Source organism: Polyodon spathula, chromosome 18 (assembly GCF_017654505.1).
Source record: "Polyodon spathula isolate WHYD16114869_AA chromosome 18, ASM1765450v1, whole genome shotgun sequence".
NCBI classification, from domain to species: Eukaryota; Metazoa; Chordata; class Actinopteri; order Acipenseriformes; family Polyodontidae; genus Polyodon; species Polyodon spathula.
This window is the reverse complement of record NC_054551.1, coordinates 18,789,137-18,810,085: the sequence shown is the minus strand read 5'-3', so window position 1 is coordinate 18,810,085 and position 20,949 is coordinate 18,789,137. Positions and strand designations below refer to the sequence as shown.

The 20,949-nt window shown below is 37.6% G+C and overlaps 1 protein-coding gene across 3 annotated transcripts in view; it reads right to left on the bottom strand.

The window, feature by feature from the left end:
* LOC121330937 (roquin-1-like) overlaps positions 1–20,949 on the bottom strand; it is a 70,617-nt gene that overhangs the window by 12,109 nt on the left and 37,559 nt on the right. For 2 of the 3 annotated variants that reach the window (XM_041277928.1, XM_041277929.1), the window contains exons 10-18: positions 18,894–19,175; positions 16,252–16,460; positions 11,379–11,758; positions 6,403–6,567; positions 5,840–5,983; positions 3,101–3,320; positions 2,383–2,476; positions 1,898–1,991; positions 483–644 (exon numbers count right to left, since the gene is read on the bottom strand). In XM_041277928.1, coding sequence (XP_041133862.1) covers positions 483–644; positions 1,898–1,991; positions 2,383–2,476; positions 3,101–3,320; positions 5,840–5,983; positions 6,403–6,567; positions 11,379–11,758; positions 16,252–16,460; positions 18,894–19,175 — 1,750 coding nt within the window. The remainder of the gene's footprint in view (positions 1–482; positions 645–1,897; positions 1,992–2,382; positions 2,477–3,100; positions 3,321–5,839; positions 5,984–6,402; positions 6,568–11,378; positions 11,759–16,251; positions 16,461–18,893; positions 19,176–20,949) is intronic. The other variant, XM_041277930.1, reaches the window with a different exon arrangement.

Here is a 20,949-nt window from a genome sequence, read left to right as displayed (position 1 = left end):
AGAGCAACCAGAATTATTCTGCGTTTAAAAGGCATGTCATATGCACACAGGCTAAAAGAATTTAATCTATTCAGTCTTGAACAAAGAAAACTACGCGGTGACCTGATTCAAGCATTCAAAATTCTAAAAGGTATTGACAAGGTTGACCCAAGGGACTTTTTCGACCTGAAAAAAGAAACAAGGACCAGGGGTCAGAAATTGAGATTAGACAAAGAGGTATTCAGAACAGAAAATAGGAGGTAAATGTTGTTGAAGCCGACACACTGGGATCCTTCAAGAAGCTGCTTAATGAGATTCTGGGATCAATAAGCTACTAACAACCAAAACGAGCAAGATGGGCCGAATGGCCTCCTCTCGTTTGTAAACTTTCTTATGTTCAGAACAAATATGCAGACCCCTTTCAGCGGGACAGCACATTGTTAGGTCTTCTTCAGGTGTTCATTCGTTGTTTTGTACATTAGCAAACCACTTGATGCACTCACCATGGCTATTTCCCTGGTTCGCTTGCCAATCTCACGCTCCACCTGATGCAGTTCAATGCTCAGCTGCTCGCTGGAAATCGGCCCTGCTGCCCACTTCTGGGGAGGAGGCTGGGTGGCTAGTGAACTCACCTCCCTTTGCAGCAGCAATGTGTTACTAGCAGCCTAAGGCAAGGGGGCCAAGCACAGACACAACTCATCACCCCTCTCCGCAAAAACTGCTACAGCACACACAGACAAGACCAAGATCTTAAAGCAAAGGGCTCATCTTTAAATATCAGCTTTTTTTTTTTTTTTTTTTTTTTTAATGCATTCACAGCTGATGTTATACACCTTAATAAATAGTTCCGATTTGTGAAACATGAATACGAAGAATAATCTACTGATTGTCGTATTATATAAACAACTTACAACCAATACATTTTTTACATTATTGGCTTAAATGTGTAACATTAGGATTCTTCCAAATTTGTTCCTACGATGCCTAAATAGTTCATGTGAATGTATCACATGATGACCAGGCAACACAGCACAACAGGCTGTGTGTTGTTGTGGGATATCGCCTCAGTGTCTTCCCACAACGACACGGACCCTGGAGTGTTACATTACGACTATGGCTAGGTCATTTGAAATTAAAAACTACTAAGAAACTCTGGCATGGCTATACATCACATGGCCCATTCAAATGGATAGGAGAAGGTACCTTGCCATTGTATAATACTGTATGAACTCTTCTTTTTGCTGTCAAAGACAGACAACAGGCTTTAAAATAAAAGCACACATGTCAATTAATTGTGTTTCCAGCAAAACACAACCCCCAATCAGATCATACCCAATACTGGATTATCACGGTAATACAATTTAAAATGATGATTTGTATTTTTAGCAAATGTTCTATGGTATCCTATTAAACTAGGGGTCACATGACAGGTTTCAGGGCAAACTAATCAAACTACAACATTAAACATGGCTCAGTCAAACAGAAAAATTTGTATCAGTGTCATTAAAACCAAGTCAGACAAAAATTACAGGGAGATTCACAATTTGTCAGAGCGTCATAAAAACTGGAGGTTACCTAGACGATGTCGCAAAGGAAAAATGTCTGACAGACACACTGACTTACATTTTGCCAACTACAAGGTTGTTTAGTTAAAAAGAAGCTGGATGCTTACAGTTCCTCAGTTGTAACAGCCTCTACTGTGCAAATTATGAATCACCCTGAATCATCCAGTTTATTGGTCTTGGCATACATAGCCAGGACCAATTAACTGCTCTGGTTTTATTTTTAACAGCCCATGTACTGCAACAGCAGAGTTCTCAAGCAACAAGCAATGCTTTCAATAGAAGAGCTGGGACCACCCTATTAAAAGGGGAGACGCATTGTATTTAGGTTTGAAGTGTTATGCGGTTTAGAGTACCTCCATTCCACGGATGTGTGTCTGTTGGTTGATCTGCTGGTTAAGTTGCTGGAGCTCCATTTTCAGCTGCTCCCTGTCTGGGGGCATTGGCATCCTATCCATGAAATGGAAAAGATAATTACCGTATGCAATTGTATCACTACTGAGAACGCCCTGGTTCAACAGACTTGTCTGAGAAAGGTACCCAAGTACCATACAAACCCCACGACAATACATGTGCCAGTACAGTGCGCCTCATATTTCACGACACGATAATTAACAAGTTTACGGTTAGTCCAATTTGACAGGAAATTGTACATGTGCTGCATTTTCAACACATGCTTTTTTTCTGTGCACTGTATAAAAAAAATGCCCATGCACCGTTTTAAAGTGTCTCCCAAGATATTGAACAGTCACAATTTCAGGTTAAATCACAAGTAGAAAACCGTTTTAGCCAAATTTTTAATGAAATTGATTTAGTGTGGTTATCAGAAAGACAGTCCTACCTGTCACCGAAGCGTCCCTGAGTTGTCATGTTTTGGTGGTGGGTGTAAGGGACTGCTCCCCAGCCTCCATGAGTAGTACAAGGGCTGAATTCAGCTGCAGAACAAAAAATAAACCACATTCATATAGCTGTACAGTCTCCCCTTCCCACTGTAGATCTGGTGTTGTAGGTAACGCAACATACGTAAAACAGACAGAATCTAATTTGAATCTAGTTAAGTTACAATTGAAATTAGATTTAAGTTCAGAGTGCAAAACCACAAAATGAAAAAAAAAATAGTGCACAGGGGCAGATTTTACATCAAACACTGCTTGAAATGTATTCAGTGGCAAACATGTTAATATTTATTCATGCAATAGAAAAAAGTTGATGACCGTAACAGTCACAGTATTACAGAAAAAGAAGAATGTTTAGTCACAATTCAAGATTTAGGCAAATATCTAATTGCGAAAGACTGATGGGATGACCAGACACACAGTGACCTCACCCCGTATCCCGAATCTGATATTCTCAATACCTTGTGCTAAATAATGTTAATAATGTTTTGTGACAATTGGATAAGTGGTTCCCCAGATACAGGGAACACGTAAAGTGTGAGATACTAACGTATGACTGCCTCCACTAGATCACCTTTGCAGGGGACTTCTATAATGAAAAGGTGAACAGAAAGATACATTTTATGTCTCTGCTGCAGTAATGGCTCAGACCCATGGTAGTACCTGAAGCGCTGCTATGTTTGGGTGCAGCTCCTTGGGATGAAGCCATGGCCTGCACTGGGCCGGTGGTCTGGTACCCAGTTTTGGAGGTGCGGGAGATCACCCCGAAACGGGACACTGTGGGCAGGGACCCAAACGGAATTATAGGGTCGTCGTCTTTGGCCTCAGCTGACCTTCTCTGCATGTCGATTGGCTGATTCCTCAAACCTTTGCGGTCTACATTCTTCAAAAGAAAGAAAAGGGAAAAAATAGTAATTACGTGAAAGGTGTGGGATGATAAAAACAGCCTGGAGTCCCTTGTTCTCACACGATGCCACATAACTTTTCTTGAGAAGGTCCTTTATTAAATCGAAAGCAAGGAAGACTGGTTTTAACTGCCAGTCAAGGCTGAAACAGAAGACTGGTTTAAAAAAAGAAAAAAAAAAAAAAAAAAAACTGTATTTAATAGGAACTGAGAGCTGCAGCCTGTTAGGTTTAAGAAACAAATAATTATTTCAACAAGTACATATAGACAAAGAGATGGAGATGCGATACCTTTTATTGGACTAAATAATAATTATTCACAAACTACATATGAATCTGGTCCTTGCTATTCTGTAACACTTTGTTAATCAAACACTGTTCATGTAATACTTAGGTCAACAAAGCTGCACTTAATAGGTTTCATCTTTAAAATGTGATCTGCTTTTTTTCTTGGATAATACTTTTGAATATACAAAAGGCAGTACTTCCAAACAACATCATATAGGTCAAATCATTTAGTTAAGAAAATGGAACACAGCATAAATATTTCAATAAATCAAGTTTAGAACATATCTAAGAAAAATGTGTTTTCATGTAGAGCTATGTAGTGTGTGACATTTTCATTACACATTACCCTTATGAATCACATAGTAAAACTTCTAATATTAAAATTACACAAGGGTCTAAGGAGGTGGTTTAATACACACTAATACATATAGAACTTGCTTCAGTTTTTTGGTAGCTTTGTAATATAGAGCTGGTGACAGAATACTGGTTTGAATAAAAGAAAAAAACTGCTAAATTAGTCTCACATGGCTTTGTATTTTTGCACAAAAACCCCACAATAATCCTGAGTCACAAATTAATGTAAATGAAGACTTGAGGACAATGCAAGGGTGTGATAACTGTCTGTCAGCATATGACTAATTAATGTTAACTAATGTCTAAAGGACAGTATGGAGTGAACTAAATGTAATTGAACTCAAAAAGCTTGTAAAGGCATTTGTAAAAAAGTAATTCCTTAAAACTAACACAGATGTGCCCAGGGGAATTTTAGCACTTTCGTATAAACCTCTCCACCAAGGTGAACTCCTGGGAGTTTTGAAGGATAACTGGGTAATGGAATAAATACCATCAACAAAAAAATCAAATTTTAATTCTAAAAGATACATTCTGTGTTGGACAGGTTTCTTTTATGAACCACAAATGGTGGTTAATTTCCAAAAACATAAGGTATACTGCCTACTTTGTTTCATTGTATATATTCTGAGTGTATACTGAGTTTATTCTGAATTGAGCATTATGGGTCCACATACAATAATTAAAAAAAAAAAAAAAAAACTACAATACCTAATAATGACATCAATAAAAAAGATGCAAGTACTGTTAATCAATTTGTACATCAGAAAAGTTTAAAATTAAAGTTAAAACTGAAATGTCAACATTTTCCTTGAATTCCAGATACTTTATTTTTACCTAAAAAACATGGTATATTACTTTAATAAACCTTTTTTTTCTACACAAATAATGTACATCTATGGCAGTCAGTTGACCAGAAATACAAGTAAATAAGTAAAGACACGATCTACGTGCCCTGCCCCAGATTTTATTCTCTGACGTTCAGAGTTTGAGAATAGGGGTTTTCTTTTAATCTCTCTCTTTTTTTTTTTTTTTTAAAGTACATTAATTTCTACACATGCTTATACTGTAAAGAACTGCAATAATACAACTAATTATGGAGCATCTTTTTTGATTATTATACCACAAACCCTTAAACCTATAGTGCTGTGTTTCAGAACTTCACTATATGATTACACCCTTTACTGTGAGTTCCACTCTCAGATTTAGGCAAGCAGTAAAAGGCCTCTAGAATTTCGTTTTTTAAAAGACCCAGATAAAAGTTTGTCAATAATTTACTGTTCCTGCAGAAGTGCGCAAATAGCAACAAAAGTAAACACAGATAACCTTGTTTTGAGGGCATCCCTCCTCCCTGAAAAAGCACAAAGTTTGCACAACTCTAGCGTGAAGGCCTTTTGCTTTGGTAAACTAAAAAGTGTACAAAATGTGCACCACGTTGAATGTTAAGCATGTTAGCAGTCTGTTTATTGTTTTGTGCGGAATTAAATACATACATTTGTAAGATCTAAAGCACATAATTACAAGTTTGATATACAAATTGTACACATTTACAGTCCTGTCTGTATTCATTAATACAAAACAGCCAAGAAGCAGAATGTTATAGAATATAACCTTTTTTTCTTAAATTTCTTTAAAAAAACAAAAAAACAAAAACAAAAACAAAACAAAAAAAACCACATGTTCATCAAATAATTTACAATTCCTTTAGGTTACTTTGTTTGTCCTTCATATTTCTAGCATTCGGCTGTGAATCTCGTCTGTGCTTGGACACTTGCTTGAGCCCAGAGGATGAAAGAGACAGGAAAGCATTAGGAGGCTTTGTCACATTTTCCCGAAGTGCTTTGCGAGGACTTCACTCACCATCATCTCCATGGCTCCCGACGCCATGACGTCTTTGGGTTTGACATCCTTGGTGCCGATGTAGGAGCCAATGGTGTCACATGACCAAGGCGAGTATTCGTTTTCTTTGTACTTCCCAACAGCTTTTAGGTTGTCCTCGAAATACTGAAAAACAAGTTTACACTCAGTAACGAATATGAAATATTGTATTAAATACTGAGAGTAGGTATCAGAATATACTGTATTCGCCACAAACCACCACTAAAACTGAATTCATTATTTCAACAGATAGTTAAAGATCTAAACAGAAACAAATTACACTGTTAAGATAATCTACAAATGAAAGGAAGCCATTCAGCCCATCAATACTTTGTTCCTTGCAGCTGATTGACCTAAAATAAAAATAGGTAAAGAATTCAATGATTCAGCATCATCAACATGGCTATGTACCCATTTGATCTGACTGTGTAAAAAAGGGTCTCCTACCTGTCCTAAGCGGTACTTAATTTACAACTTCATTACAGTTAGTTTTCATTACCACAACCTATATCCCAGAATAAAAATCAGCAAAATTATTCCAGTACCTCTTGTGGGAAATCCGGTGGGAATGGACGGGGCAGAGTTGGGGACGGGGCGAAGGGAGGGGGGGAGATCACCTTCCTCTCCTCCAGCTGAGCCATGATCTCCTTACGCCGGCGGTGCAGGTAGTCCAGGCTGGGGTGTGGGGCAGTCATCCTGCTGTAGCTTTCCTAAAAGCACAACACACTTGTATGAGTAGGACAGCCAGGCTTGTTTTAATACATGAGCTCTATGCTTGTGTAGAAAGAGAAATTACCTTTAAATGACTGTGACAAAGTGCCCGCCCCTGTGTATATTATCTGTTATGTGCGTGTGGTTTGTTAAATGTTGGTGTATAGTCACTGGTACACGGGATATAAATGGGTCTGTAACACAGGTGTTTAAAATGTATATTTGTATTTAGGCACGGGATTGTACATCACTTCACGTACATTTAAAGTAGTTAAAATGTGAGCACGAGGTTGCACATAATTAATTCACGTGCTGGGATTCAAGTGAATAATTAATTGGTAATTGAATCCCAGCACAACAGTATATATAGATGCACGTTTTCACATACTCGCGGTTGGGTGTTCAGTGAGTGGAGAACGGGCGAGAGAGGAGGATAAATTATTTACAAATTGCTATTGCGTGCTGGTGGGACCAGCATGACAATTGTTTAAAATATCTACTCACCATGTTTTGTGTAGTGTTAGTCCGTTTTGTTTATATGTCTGTTTATTTTGGCGAATGTGCCGTGTCCCTGTGTTTGTGTTTGTTTATTCCAACCATTTATTTTCTGTCTGTTCTGTTTATTTATTAAATGCTGAGCGACAGCGTTCGCTCAGCTCAACCAAACTCCACCTATCTGTTTATTTCCTGCTTCTGGTCTGATGCCACCCACTCCGGCCGTCTTTGTGACAATGACCCACAATAGCGCCTATTTATCACACTGCAGGGTGGAATTTGTACCCATTAATGGATGAACACAACCAAATAAAAGAAAAAAAAACCTTCATTCCTGAAAGACTATAGCTAACAAGATAATCCCGTAAATCTTACTTGTGCACTTCCAATTGTTAATCAGGTATCAAAGTGTGCAGTTTTCAAACAAACACCTGTTAGGTAGTACACTAGTTACAGAAATCTGTTCAATGGCTTCTTTTGTTTACAAATGCTGCACAAACAGATTATTTCGGATTGAGCGTTCTACAGAAATCAGGTGCTGACAATCAGGTGAAGGTCATTGTTGTTGATTAGGCTGGGTTACCATTCAAAATAAAATAAAGAAAAAACTGCTTGGATGTGTGTTAATTTCTGCTTTTCTTAATGTGTAGAACAGCAATCCACACAAATCCAAGCAGCTATTTCTTCACTTGTCTCTTACTAGGAATAGTAAATTAGGCCAATCAACACCAATGACCCTCACTTGTGGAGAGCTTGATTCGAACAATCAGTTTGTGCAACTCTTATTTACCAACCAGCTGTTTTCTTCATTTGCTTTTTTCAATCACATGCTTTCAATAATAACCCAGAAAGTTCAAATGTAACATATCCTGAGAATAAGGCATAACAGCTGAGAACTCTATCGCAGAAGCAGATACCATATTTTAAAATTAAAATACAGGTTTGCTATTACATGTGTCAGACCCATGTAACTAATAAATGTGCAGCAGGTTTACTGAATTATTTTGTTAGCTACAATGACTTTAAAAAGATAACCTTCTAAGTTGTTGTTCTCATACTGTAAATTGCACACATTATTTTTGATAGAGGGAACACTACTAGTTATTAGTGTTATTAACGCAGGTCAAGGTTTGTGTCTATTCTTTCAGGCAGGTCTGTCATTTTGCGTGCTGAACAGGAGGTGTTGGTGCTGTGGAATGTTTGTTTTGTAGTCGGTGGGGGGTGGGAGTTTGTCTGGTGACATTTGTATCCAAATCGCATTTGACGCAAACATCCCTTGCATCAGCAGCAAACCGTCAGCGATCTCAATGTGTACATATAGTATTACTTTCATGTTGGTATAGTATTTGCAGTATTACTTGTTTACTTTTATATTGGTAGAACGTGCTTGCAAACAAAATGAATCAACATATAAGACTGGTTGACAAATCAGAAGTAAAGATGAGTTTGATGTGAGATTGGGGGGGTTTGAAAACAGTGACTATGAAAGAAGGTTTTCTTCTGTTAAAAAGATGATGATGATGACATGGAGCTGAAGCCATCCTTTGATTTTACACCAGAGTTACAGCAAAATATATTTATATTATATTACATATATGTTACAGCAAACTATATATACACACACACACACACACACACACACAGAGCTCTGGATAAAATTAAGAGACCACTGCAAAATCATCAGTTTCTCTGGTTTTACTATTTATAGGTATGTGTTTGGGTAAAATGAACATTTTTGTTTCATTCTATAAACTACTGACAACATTTCTCCCAAATTCCAAATAAAAATATTGTCATTTAGAGTATTTATTTGCAGAAAATGACAACTGGTCAAAATAATAAAAAATATGCAGTGGTGTCAGACCTCGAATAATGCAAAGAAAAAAAGTCCATATTCATTTTTAAACCACACAATACTAATGTTCAGAAATCAATATTTGGTGGAATAACCTTGATTTTCAAGCACAGCTTTCATGCGTCTTGGCATGCTCTCCACCAGTCTTTCACATTGATGTTGGGTGACTTTATGCCACTCCTGGAGCAAAAATTCAAGCAGCTCGGCTTTTCTTGATGGCTTGTGACCACCCATCTTCCTCTTGATCACATTCCAGAGGTATTCAATGGGGTTCAGGTCTGGAGATTGGGCTGGCCATGACAGGGTCTTGATCTGGTGGTCCTCCATCCACACCTTGATTGACCTGGCTGTGTGGCATGGAGCATTGTCCTGCTGGAAAAACCAATCCTCAGAGTTGGGGAACATTGTCAGAGCAGAAGGAAGCAAGTTTTCTTCCAGGACAACCTTGTACTTGGCTTGATTCATGCGCCCTTCACAAAGACAAATCTGCCCGATTCCAGCCTACCTGAAGCACCCCCCGATGAGTCCAATTTTCAGCTTTTCCCAACACCTGGTCATCTAATGGTTAGACGGAGACCTGGAGAGGCCTACAAGCCACAGTGTCTCGCACCCACTGTGAAATGTGGTGGAGGATCGGTGATGATCTGGGGGTGTTTCAGCAAGGCTGGAATCGGGCAGCTTTGGCATGAATCAAGCCAAGTACAAGGTTGTCCTGGAAGAAAACTTGCTTCGTTCTGCTCTGACAATGTTCCCCAACTCTGAGGCAGGACAATGCTCCATGCCACACAGCCAGGTCAATCAAGGTGTGGATAGAGGACCACCAGATCAAGACCCTGTCATGGCCAACCCAATGTCCAGACCTGAACCCCATTGAAAACCTCTGGAATGTGATCAAGAGGAAGATGGATGGTCACTAGCCATCAAACAAAGCCGAGCTGCTTGAATTTTTGCTCCAGGAGTGGCACAAAGTCACCCAACATCAATGTGAAAGACTGGTGGAGAGCATGCCAAGACGCATGAAAGCTGTGCTTGAAAATCAAGGTTATTCCACCAAATATTGATTTCTGAACTCTTCCTAAGTTAAAACATTAGTATTGTGTGGTTTAAAAATGAATATGGACTTTTTTTCTTTGCGTTATTCGAGGTCTGATAACACTGCATCTTTTTTGTTATTTTGACCAGTTGTCATTTTCTGCAAATAAATGCTCTAAATGACAATATTTTTATTTGGAATTTGGGAGAAATGTTGTCAGTAGTTTATAGAATAAAACAAAAATGTTCATTTTACCCAAACACATACCTATAAATAGTAAAACCAGAGAAACTGATGATTTTGCAGTGGTCTCTTAATTTTTTCCAGAGCTGTGTATGTGTGTGTGTGTGTGTGTGTATATATATATAGTTTATAAAAAAACACATACTACAAATGTGTTTGTCTTACTTATATTTTACTGACCCACAGGGGCTTAATGGAAATGTTTAAAACATTGATTTATATTTTGTTTTCTAATGTTTTAGGGGTAAAAATAGCAATTCATTATTTCAAACTCTGGTACCTGGCATGCACATTTATTTTTACATCTGGAGTTGAGGGGTTAATAGTAAGTTCCGTATTGCATAAACCTGAAAAACTCCCCTCAGCAGCTTCCTGCTTCCTAATAAACAGGCAGTTAAAATATAACCCAGAGAACAAACTGCATCTTCCTATTAATAAACACGGCCACCAGGGGGCATTAACATTTCACTCTGAATCCGATGGCTTGGAACTGCTACGTTTTACTAACTGGACAAGTAAATACAGAAAGAATTGGTATGAACTTTCCTTTTCAGTGAGTTCCCTCATTGTTCAATTTATCTGAGAACTTCTGTGAATTATTTTTGTTCAATACAATGGTTACTGAAAGTTTACCTATGGAAACTATCAATTTAAAAATAGGAAGATTTACTTTTAGACAAATATTTTATAAAGAGAATCTGGTCATGTTTTATTTTAAGGGTTGTTTTTTTGGTTTGTCGATTTCAAGCATATGATCGACTGGGCATTGATCATCCATAGGGCCCTGGTGTATGACTGATCATCCACAGGGCCCTGGTGTTTGCAGTTTTAGCTGGCCTACTATATATTATTAACTAACAGTTAACAGAAAATAAATGTACATTAACATGTTTATTAGCTGCCTGTTAACTATTAACAAACAAAGAAAAAACGTCCCTTAAAATAAAGCGTGATCGAAAAACCTAAATCAGGTATGTCCTACATAAGGTAGTCAATTGAATAATACTGAAGTCGAAATAATGACCGTTATGACAACTCTTTCAGTCCCTTTCCATAAAAAAATAAATCTTACTTCTTTTGCGTAACAGTTCTATCAAATCAAAATGGACATGTATATCCAATGGATAAAATATGAACCATTTTAAGCTCATTTTGGTGGGAGGTGGCAATAGCAAAAGACTCACCCTGTGATAGGGTCGCATCTGGCTGGGGTGTGGGCCAGCAGGGTAGCCCTCTGGTGGGTAGCCCTCAGGGGGATAGCGCTCTCTGCTCTCGGAGAGGTATGGTGACCCACTTGCTGGTGGCGGAACCTCCACAGGCCCTGGGCTCATTCTCACCATCTCCTCACGCTGGAAGGACTGTGGGGGGCCGTAGGGGCGGCGCACGTCGCAGTGGGCAGGGTACACCGGCTGTGCCATGGGGGGGTACTGCACGGGTGGGCCCGGGTACTGCCTGTCTTGCATGTAGGGGTAGTGATCTGGGTACTGCATGCCCGGCTCGCTGGGTGCCGTCCTGGCGTAGCGAGGTTGGACATACTGTGAAGACGGGTAGGGGTAGGGTACACCTGCAGAACAAGGAAACATTCTGGATGAGTTGCATATAAAGGCAATTCCATAATGTGTATTTACTGTTTAAAAACATGGTATATAGTACTTCTTTAGGTTGTAGGAAGTCTACTTTCTATGTTTTTTTTTGTTATACTTCCACTGCCTGGGTAATTTCACCTCAGCACTGTTTTGGGTCATGTTACTGGCTGAAAGCTGGTTAACTAATAGGACAAGAAGCTGGCTGGGTAATGACAAGTAAGAAACCACTGAAAGGGTGGGTCAATTTCACCCTTCAGATGAACTGACCAAGCACGTGTAACACAAACTGAAACCATGGCTTGCAAACAAAGTGTACTGTCATATATAATGCTTTAAAATAAAAATAAATGTTTACTATAGCATGTGTTTCTTTCAAAACAGAGACCTAGCTGATTGGAAGAGCACAACAGGTAAGATGTATGGGATTATTTAGCTATAATCAATTTCAGTCAGTGCTAATACATTATTTTGATAGACCTGGAGTTAAGGCTATTTTAACTATCCTCAGAATATTTGGTAATTGGGTGGTAGTTCTTCGCTTGCACTGTCATGAAGTGCTGGGATAAACATAGGATTTTCATGTTAAAATACCTTTTAAAAAATACCAATATTTGAATACTACATTTAGCTGGAGAACAGCCTTTAGTATAACTGAACCACAATACAGTGAAAAACGTCTCAGGAGTAAAATAAACCCAGTACCCCATCAAATGACCTTTTACATGATCCTGCACAGAAGATTGCGTGCTATTAAACACATCATTTATCCCCTGGTTTCCTTTACATCATTTTCAGTCATTTATAAATTTGGTTTTACTGAATACATTTGAAGCAGTGTTTGTTCTAATATTCAAATGTATATTCAAATACTACAGCCATTCCTTGCTTTACTGAACACATCTAATCCAATATGTTATTTGCTACTAAAGGTATTTCCATAAAACTGTGGTCACCCTGAAATATGAACATTTTACATAATGGAATACTGATAGGAATGTACTTTGCTTCAGTGGAAGTAAACAAAACCAGCACAAGGTTCCTGCAAAGCTGAAACTGCTACGTTTGGGTCCACCACCCCCACACATCCTTTACTAATACACATACAAATGTGCGGTTGTCACAACTTAAAACAAACAAATTTACTGCGTCATACAAATTCCTAGCAGTCAAGTGTTGCTCAACAGGTGTAAGCGGGGACAGTACTGTGGTTGCTAACATTGTGCTATTTTATTTGAATCTTCCTTTGTGTACAGCACCTATTATCACCTTCAATACCACCCTCTTCTAATCACAACATATAATGGGAGTCAATGGGGACATGCACATGATAACATCACTTCAGTAATCGCACTCTGGTTAACATCACGTGTCCCAGTCACACAATTGATTTCCACCACACTTATCAAAAAGTATAGGATACAAAAGTGTTGCTGTACAGTATTCAAATGTTCTATATATAATGTACACAATATAGGATACAGGACAGTAATGCATAGGGTTACATGTTTCAAGTGTTTAAATCATTGTGTACTACTGTAAATCACAATTTCTAGTACACCAGCACAATACCATAATTCACCACCAGTAATTTAGTTAATTCTCTGTTAGGCCACATTCATTTTTAAAAGTCCTGTATTTTCTTAACTAATTCACTGTTTTCAATATTTGATGTGCATGTCAGATAGCAAAACAATGAGGGAGCAGCATTCAACTGATGGATTTTGATGCTATTACCATTTCAAGTATTGAGTAATGTTTCAATATTAACTAAATTGAGTTATCAAAACTGATAAATCTTGTGATGCAATTGATTTATTAAAATATTTGGATAAAATATTTGAAAGACCAAAATACACAATTTCTGGTAGTTTAACAATCTTTATAAAAAAATAAATTAAAAAAAAAGCACTTCGCAATTTCAAGTATTTGTTCATGACAAAAGTACTGACACCTTTACATTCAAAGTCTGTACAATTTGAATAGAACTAAACTACAAATACATATATTCATTTATTGAAAACCATTTCACAGATACTAAGCTGCGTTATAAAGTAAATAGCTGGAAAAAGAGGTGATTACTTCCAATACCTGTTGATGAACATTTTGGCAACACAGCAGACGAGCTGGATTCACGAAAAGCACTTGTAGCAAACTACAACAAAGGGCATGGCTACAGAACGGTATCAGAGAAATATGGAAGACCAAAATAAATGACCAAAGCAATAATCAAGTACCACAGAAGAAATTAAACCGATGCTTCAAAAAAATGGAAAAATGTCCAAAGAAAATGATGGGTACAGCAGGGAGAACAATTGTCTGGGCAACTAAAAACTGTCAACGACTTATAGACTTAGAAGCATCGTGTATATATGTGCATGAAAGAGTTGTACAGAAACAGATGAACATAATAGACCTTGCTGCAAAACCACTTGTAAAGAACATTCAGAAAACTGACAGAAAGTCAGAATTCAGCCATGTATCAAAACATTCTACAAAGTACAATGATACCATCTGATCGCAAGCTGATTGGCAGACCATTTATCTTACAACACAAAAACAACCCAAAGCATACAGCTAAGTCAACCATGGAATTCTTCAAGAAAAACAAGATAAAAAAGTTCTGGAATAGCCTTCGTAATCACCAGAGCTCAACCTAATAGAAATGTTTGGACTGATCGGAAAAAAAAACATAGCCAAGCACTACATATCCAAGCTAAAGGAAATATCTAAAGACAGAATGGGCCCAGATTTCCCCAACAAGATGCAACATACTGATTAAGAATTATATTCAATGTCTGAAATCCACAATAAAAGCAAAAGGAAGATGCAGGAAATACTATAGCAGGGATGGCAATACTTTTGTCATGAACAAATACTTTCAATGAAAGTGTCTGTTTTTACTAGAAATTGTACATTTTGCTTTTTGTTTTATTAAAATAGTTACTAAATGCTTGTCTTTAATCAGCTACCTTGAATTATGCTATAAGCGTAGGGTGACAATACTTTTGTATAAATATCGAAACGATTACACCGTGTAACAAATTTTTTTATTTTTTTTTGTTCCTGGGTAGTAAGTGTTATTTCCTAATTGCTTATGCCTCAAAAGTATAGAAAATGGCTATTATTCCCCACAAACTTTGCTTTTGTGACCAGGACAGTGATATTTCAAAATATCCAAAATATCCTGGTCAAAATATCACTATTTCCAATGGGAAAATGGGCAAATGTCTTTTCATTCACATAAAGTCAGAAAAAAAACAACGTATTAATCCAAATTAACATGGATTTATACTAAAGTAATACAAAAATGACTACAAAAGATTTAGAAGTGAGTAGTTTTTCGAGATTTACGATTATACTGTATTTTCTGACTTTATGTGAACGAAAAGACACACATTTGCCCGTTTTCCCATTGGAAATAGTGATATTTTGAAATATCACTGTCCTGGTCACAAAAGCAAAGTCTGTGGGGAATAATAGCCATTTTCTATACTTTAGAGGCATAAGCAATTAGGAAATAACACTTACTACCCAGGGACAAAAATTGTGTTACACAGTGTTATTTTTTGACATGTATTCGGATACAAAAATCAGACGTTCGTATTTGCTAGAAATGACAAAAATACCTTGCACTTACTTACCGCCACACCAGAAAAAATGACAAATGAAAAAGAGCTCTGTGTGATGTGAGATTCATATATATATATAAAATAAAAACAGCAGCTCTTGAGTCTCTATTTAAAAGTTTTAGGGACAGCAAAAAGTAAACAAACCAGAATATGCGTGTGCACACAGTGTTACGTGTTGTGCTGCTTTGGAGAAAGTCAAAATCTCATGGGACAAAAAATGGACGTCATGGACGTCATTCTGAATTGCCTCGTTTAAACAGTGCCCAACTTGCAAGAAATGTCGTGTAGTGATTTTTATACAGATTATACATAATATATTTTTGTTGTGACTTTGTTATGTGGAATTTCCACGTTTTATTTGAAGTTAAATTTCAGTTTGTTTGCTTGTTCAGCTACAAAAAGGCGTAAGTAAACCTCATGTTATTACTTTATGAAAATGTGTATGGTCACTGTTTACTGTGGAGAAATGGCAAAGGCAAGGAATGAAAAAAAAGAAATGTGTTGTCAACTTTATGTACTATTTATTTCAGGAACAAACAAGAAAAACGTTTAACTTGAACTGATATTTGGCATCCTTTATTATAAGCGAATATCTGAACATAAAAGTGCTGTGTTTGTCCCAGCACTAAAATTACGTGCTGTTAAAAGCTTAGTACTTCTGGCCTAGCGACATGTGAACAACTGCTTATCTGAACATCTCTATCTACGTCTTAAAAAAACGCTCACGGCAATAACTGTTGTTCTACATGTGGCTGGAAATGACGGAAGAGCAATGGGGGTAGACATCAAGAGCAGAGTAAGACTGAACATCTTTGTAACCCTCTTGTTTTGTTTGCTCTCACCTGCTGGGTACGGAGGGTGCTCATACGGGGCTGCAGAAGCAGGTGGCCTCGGATCCTGGTAGTACATATCACTCGGTTGCTGTGTGTACATCTGGGATCCCCTGGGCACCATCTGGAGCTGCTTGGACATTGAGGGGTGTTCTGTGGGCACTCTGGGGTGAGCATTGATGGGCATCGATGGCACAGAGCCCTTAGAGACAGAATCAAGCCTGCAAGACAACAGAAATATGCCAGGAACTTTAAAAAGAATACATCTGTATGTAGTCATTATGTATGTAGTCATTTGCTCTTACACATTTTACAACCACCCTAAGGTCTCTGGAAAGAGAAAACCAAAAAAATGTAGGATAAGCTGGGGTGACTGTGCCAAAAAACATCTCCACAATTAAATACTAGCAGAGGGGTGAGGGTATGGAATGGGCTGCATAAGCCCCTTTCACACTGACGTGCTCTACCAAGGTCAGACCCTATTCAGATGGTGACCCGGTGTCGTGTGGGTCAGCTACACAATTTCTCACTACTTTTTGAAGAAGCAGGGTTGACCTGGGTGACAAGCAATTACACTATGTAACACAATTTTTGTTCCTGGGTAGTAAGTGTTATTTCCTAATTGCTTATGCCTCAAAAGTATAGAAAATGGCTATTATTCCCCACAGACTTTGCTTTTATTACCAGGACAGTGATATTTCAAAATATCACTATTTCCAATGGGAAAATAGGCAAATGTATGTCTTTTCGTTCACATAAAGTCAGAAAAAAACAACATATGAATCCAAATTAACATGTATTTATACTAAAGTAATACAAAGATTTAGAAGTGAGTAGTTTTTCGAGATTTACAATTATACTGTATTTATACTGTATTTACAGTATAATTGTAAATCTCGAAAAACTACTCACTTCTAAATCTTTTGTAGTCATCTTTGTATTACTTTAGTATAAATACATGTTAATTTGGATTCATATGTTGTTCCTGTGTCTTGTAATCTCTTGTAGAGATTTACAATTATACTGTATTTACAGTATAATTGTAAATCTCGAAAAACTACTTACTTCTAAATCTTTTGTAGTCATCTTTGTATTACTTTAGTATAAATACATGTTAATTTGGATTCATATGTTGTTTTTTTCTGACTATGTGAACGAAAAGACACACATTTGCCCATTTTCCCATTGGAAATAGTGATATTTTGAAATATCACTGTCCTGGTCACAAAAGCAAAGTTTGTGGGGAATAATAGCCATGTTCTATACTTTTGAGGCATAAGCAATTAGGAAATAACACTTACTACCCAGGAACAAAAAAAAAAATAATAATTTTGTTACACAGTGTTACGCAATGCCCCGGAAGCAGCTTGTTACAGATGCTTCCATCAAAGCTTCTTTGGATTAAATTTATGGACCAAATGTTGATTAGTGCAAATGTTTCTTCATTCCTGTTGCAATCTGGCTCATGTGTCTCAATTCAACAAAAAAATAGCTAAACAGAATAAACATAAATGTTTCTTGCGGAAATGAAATCTTCCCTCACGCGTGGCTGTTTATTACTACTTCTGCTTACCAACAGCCAGCAATGTCTCGCTCAACCCATGTTCTTGGTTTCACACTATGCAAGATTGTGATGCGGGTAGCCAGAACCCAGGTAGGATCACCAGTGTGAAAGGGACCCCACTTGACAAGGTTCTGAGATCAATCGGCTGTTACGAACTGGACGAGGCAAAAGCCTCTTCTCGTTTGTACTTTTTCTTATGTTTATGTTGTGTCAGAGTGCGAGAGACAGAAATTAAATAAAGTCCTTGATTTTTTTATTATTATATATATATATATATATATATATATATATATATATATATATATATATATATATATATATATATATATATATATAATTACTAAAACTGTTGATCTACTGGAAGCTGATTGTACTTCAATATGTAGAATACACAGTAAATTAACAGTGGAAATATCAGTGGAATATGTGGAATATACAATAATTCACAAGCCATGTATATTCAACTAATTTTCAGTCAGTATCCTCCGTTTATAATTACTAAATTGCTGTAAAGCCCAAACATTATCCAGATGATTAAAAAAAAAAGTTATGTTATTTCAGTTATTGTTCAGTGCACCACATCTTTGGACTCCAGTTACATTAAGACCACTAACCCGTTTGACATGTAGAGTTAATGTAAACATTTAAGATTTTGCTTTTGTGAAAGACACAGCTAACACCTCCTTCAGTTCCATATAAAATAACAGTTCACCATAAAGACCATTTGAAAGGGATCTCTGGGGCGCTTTTTGATAGGTGGTTATATGAAGACACTGAAGGAAATGGAATGGAAAAGGAAAGTATTGAAGGGGCAATGAATAAAATGAAAGAAGGGGAGACAGGGAAAATAAAACACAGGAACATGCAAGAAAAGCTCAATATTAGCCTGCTAAGGACATTGCCTCCACGGACCAAATTTTGTCACGCTTGCTGTCTGTGTGTTTTCACAAACCTGAACCAAATGTGCAGGGCCATTTGAAACCTTTAGGGGAAGGTACACGGAAACAAGGCCTTGGTAGATGGTAAAAGAGGGAGATGCCAACACACGGTAAGTGATGAAAATAAAGCAGGAAGCAGGATGGTGTCTTACAAGTCTGGGGGAGATCCGGGGGCGCTGATACTTGGGTGCTCCATTTTCCCTGGTTTGAGCCCTGTGTCGTACGAGCAGTCTGTCCCACGGGAGATGAGCTGCGGCATGTGGCCCCCCGAGCCGGCTGCTACGATCCCGTTGGTCAGGGAGGAGGGTTTCAGCACAGCACCCTCCAGCCCCCCATCATCTGACAGCAGACCAGACAAGCCCACCTCATTGAGCTGCGTGAGGGACTGGCTCAGGGGTCTTCGGGCTGCCAGGCGCTTGTTCATCTTGCGGTACCTACAGGAGCAAGACGCCATTTTAACCTACTGCTTTGCGTGTGCGCACTGTATACTGAAATTTATTCATGTACAGCAAGACACTAACACAACACAGGGGTGTTTATCTTCTTATTGAAGCTAGTTTCTGTTTTTTTTATTATAGGGGTCAGTCTACTAGAGAACAGTAACTGTGGAGTGCTATTTCCTTTTCTTCTCTGGGTGTTCGATTTTGAAATGTCAAAGTCGGTTACATTTTGGAATCAGCTTTATTATAGACAACAACGATTTTGTTTAAAACAAAACATTAAAAAATACAAAGGAAGGGACACCCACCTAAACTAATCCAGACCATAGCAGAGGATTGATCTCAGGACTTTGTCAAGTTGGGGCTTAAAGGACCCAAGTGATTCTACCTCAACATGAGTAGGAAGCCCATTCCATACCCTCACCACACTGTGTGAACTGTCTCCTTCCCTCTGTACTAAGTCTTCCTCTTGCATTAGTACACTTCCCTTTTTTTTTTTTTTTTTAAAAACACGTCTTGCTTTAGGAAATAAATAAAAGGACAGATAGATAATTCTACTTGTGTGTGTGTGTGGTTGTGATTAAAGTACAATTTATTATTTAAAATGTGACCTCCTAGTTATGTTGCTACTTTATATTTTTTATATTTAATATTATTGCTTCCTATCCTGACATGTGGGAAACTATTTTATCAATGATCTGTATGGTGCCAAAATTGAACCTTCTCTGCTACTGTCACTTGATTACAACGGAAAAAAGTGGATGCAAACGCAATGACTGAGCGGTTCTGGAAATGTGCAAGTGGGGAATGTATAATTCTTCCTTTGTTCAACCAGTTAAGCCCAAGTACTTGTAGTCAGGTTTACAAATCTGCCATTGTGTGCACACATACATATTAGCAAGGCACAAAAGGATGTGTAATGTTACAAATTAAAGAAAAAACGGTGAAGATAAATTCAGGGTGGAGTGGAACATTTTGCTTGAACTTTTTAAGCTCTAAAGTCAAAGCACTAATGTCTGCAAGACCATGTTTAAAACATAGTATTACACAATGTGGGTTGTACAGAAGCCCCACATCCAATATGCACATTGAGCACAAAAACAAACACAAACACTGGGAACACAATCGTTGAAAATGGAGCAAAGAATGCAAGCGGACAGCAGGCTACCAGCAACAGTGACAGCAAAACAGCAAGGGGAGCCCTACAAATGGGGGCATATGGCAGACAGATTAAGCGACAGAAGAGAACAAAGGTGGAGTGGATCCTAAAACGGAAGAGTTTTTTTTCAAATTACATTGTTAATGTCCCCTTTATTTTTAGAATGTTTGCAATCATTCTCAGTACGGCAATTATTTACATACTGTGTTTTACAAAAGTATACTAGTGTTATCTGAGTTTAGGAGCTGCTCTTCGATTACTGCCATAGATATATGTAAAGTAGGCTAGATCAGCCAAAGTGAGACTGTCTCCCACTTCTATAAAGACATGAATGCTAATCTAGCCTACATGTATCTATGGCTAGCAACGGGAACTGAACAGCAACTCCTGAACTTAGATGAAAGCACCTTAACAGAATAATCATAAATACAAATATAAACCTGAAACTACTTTTAAAAGTGAATGTTTTTGTTACAGGCCAATCTGAAAATATTAATTTTTATTTTTATTTTTGTATATCCAGAATGAATTCAGAAATTGTTGTACACCAAGATTTTATTTTCATAGCTCTAGATTTTTGCAACCCGATTCCCTCATGATATAAAAATC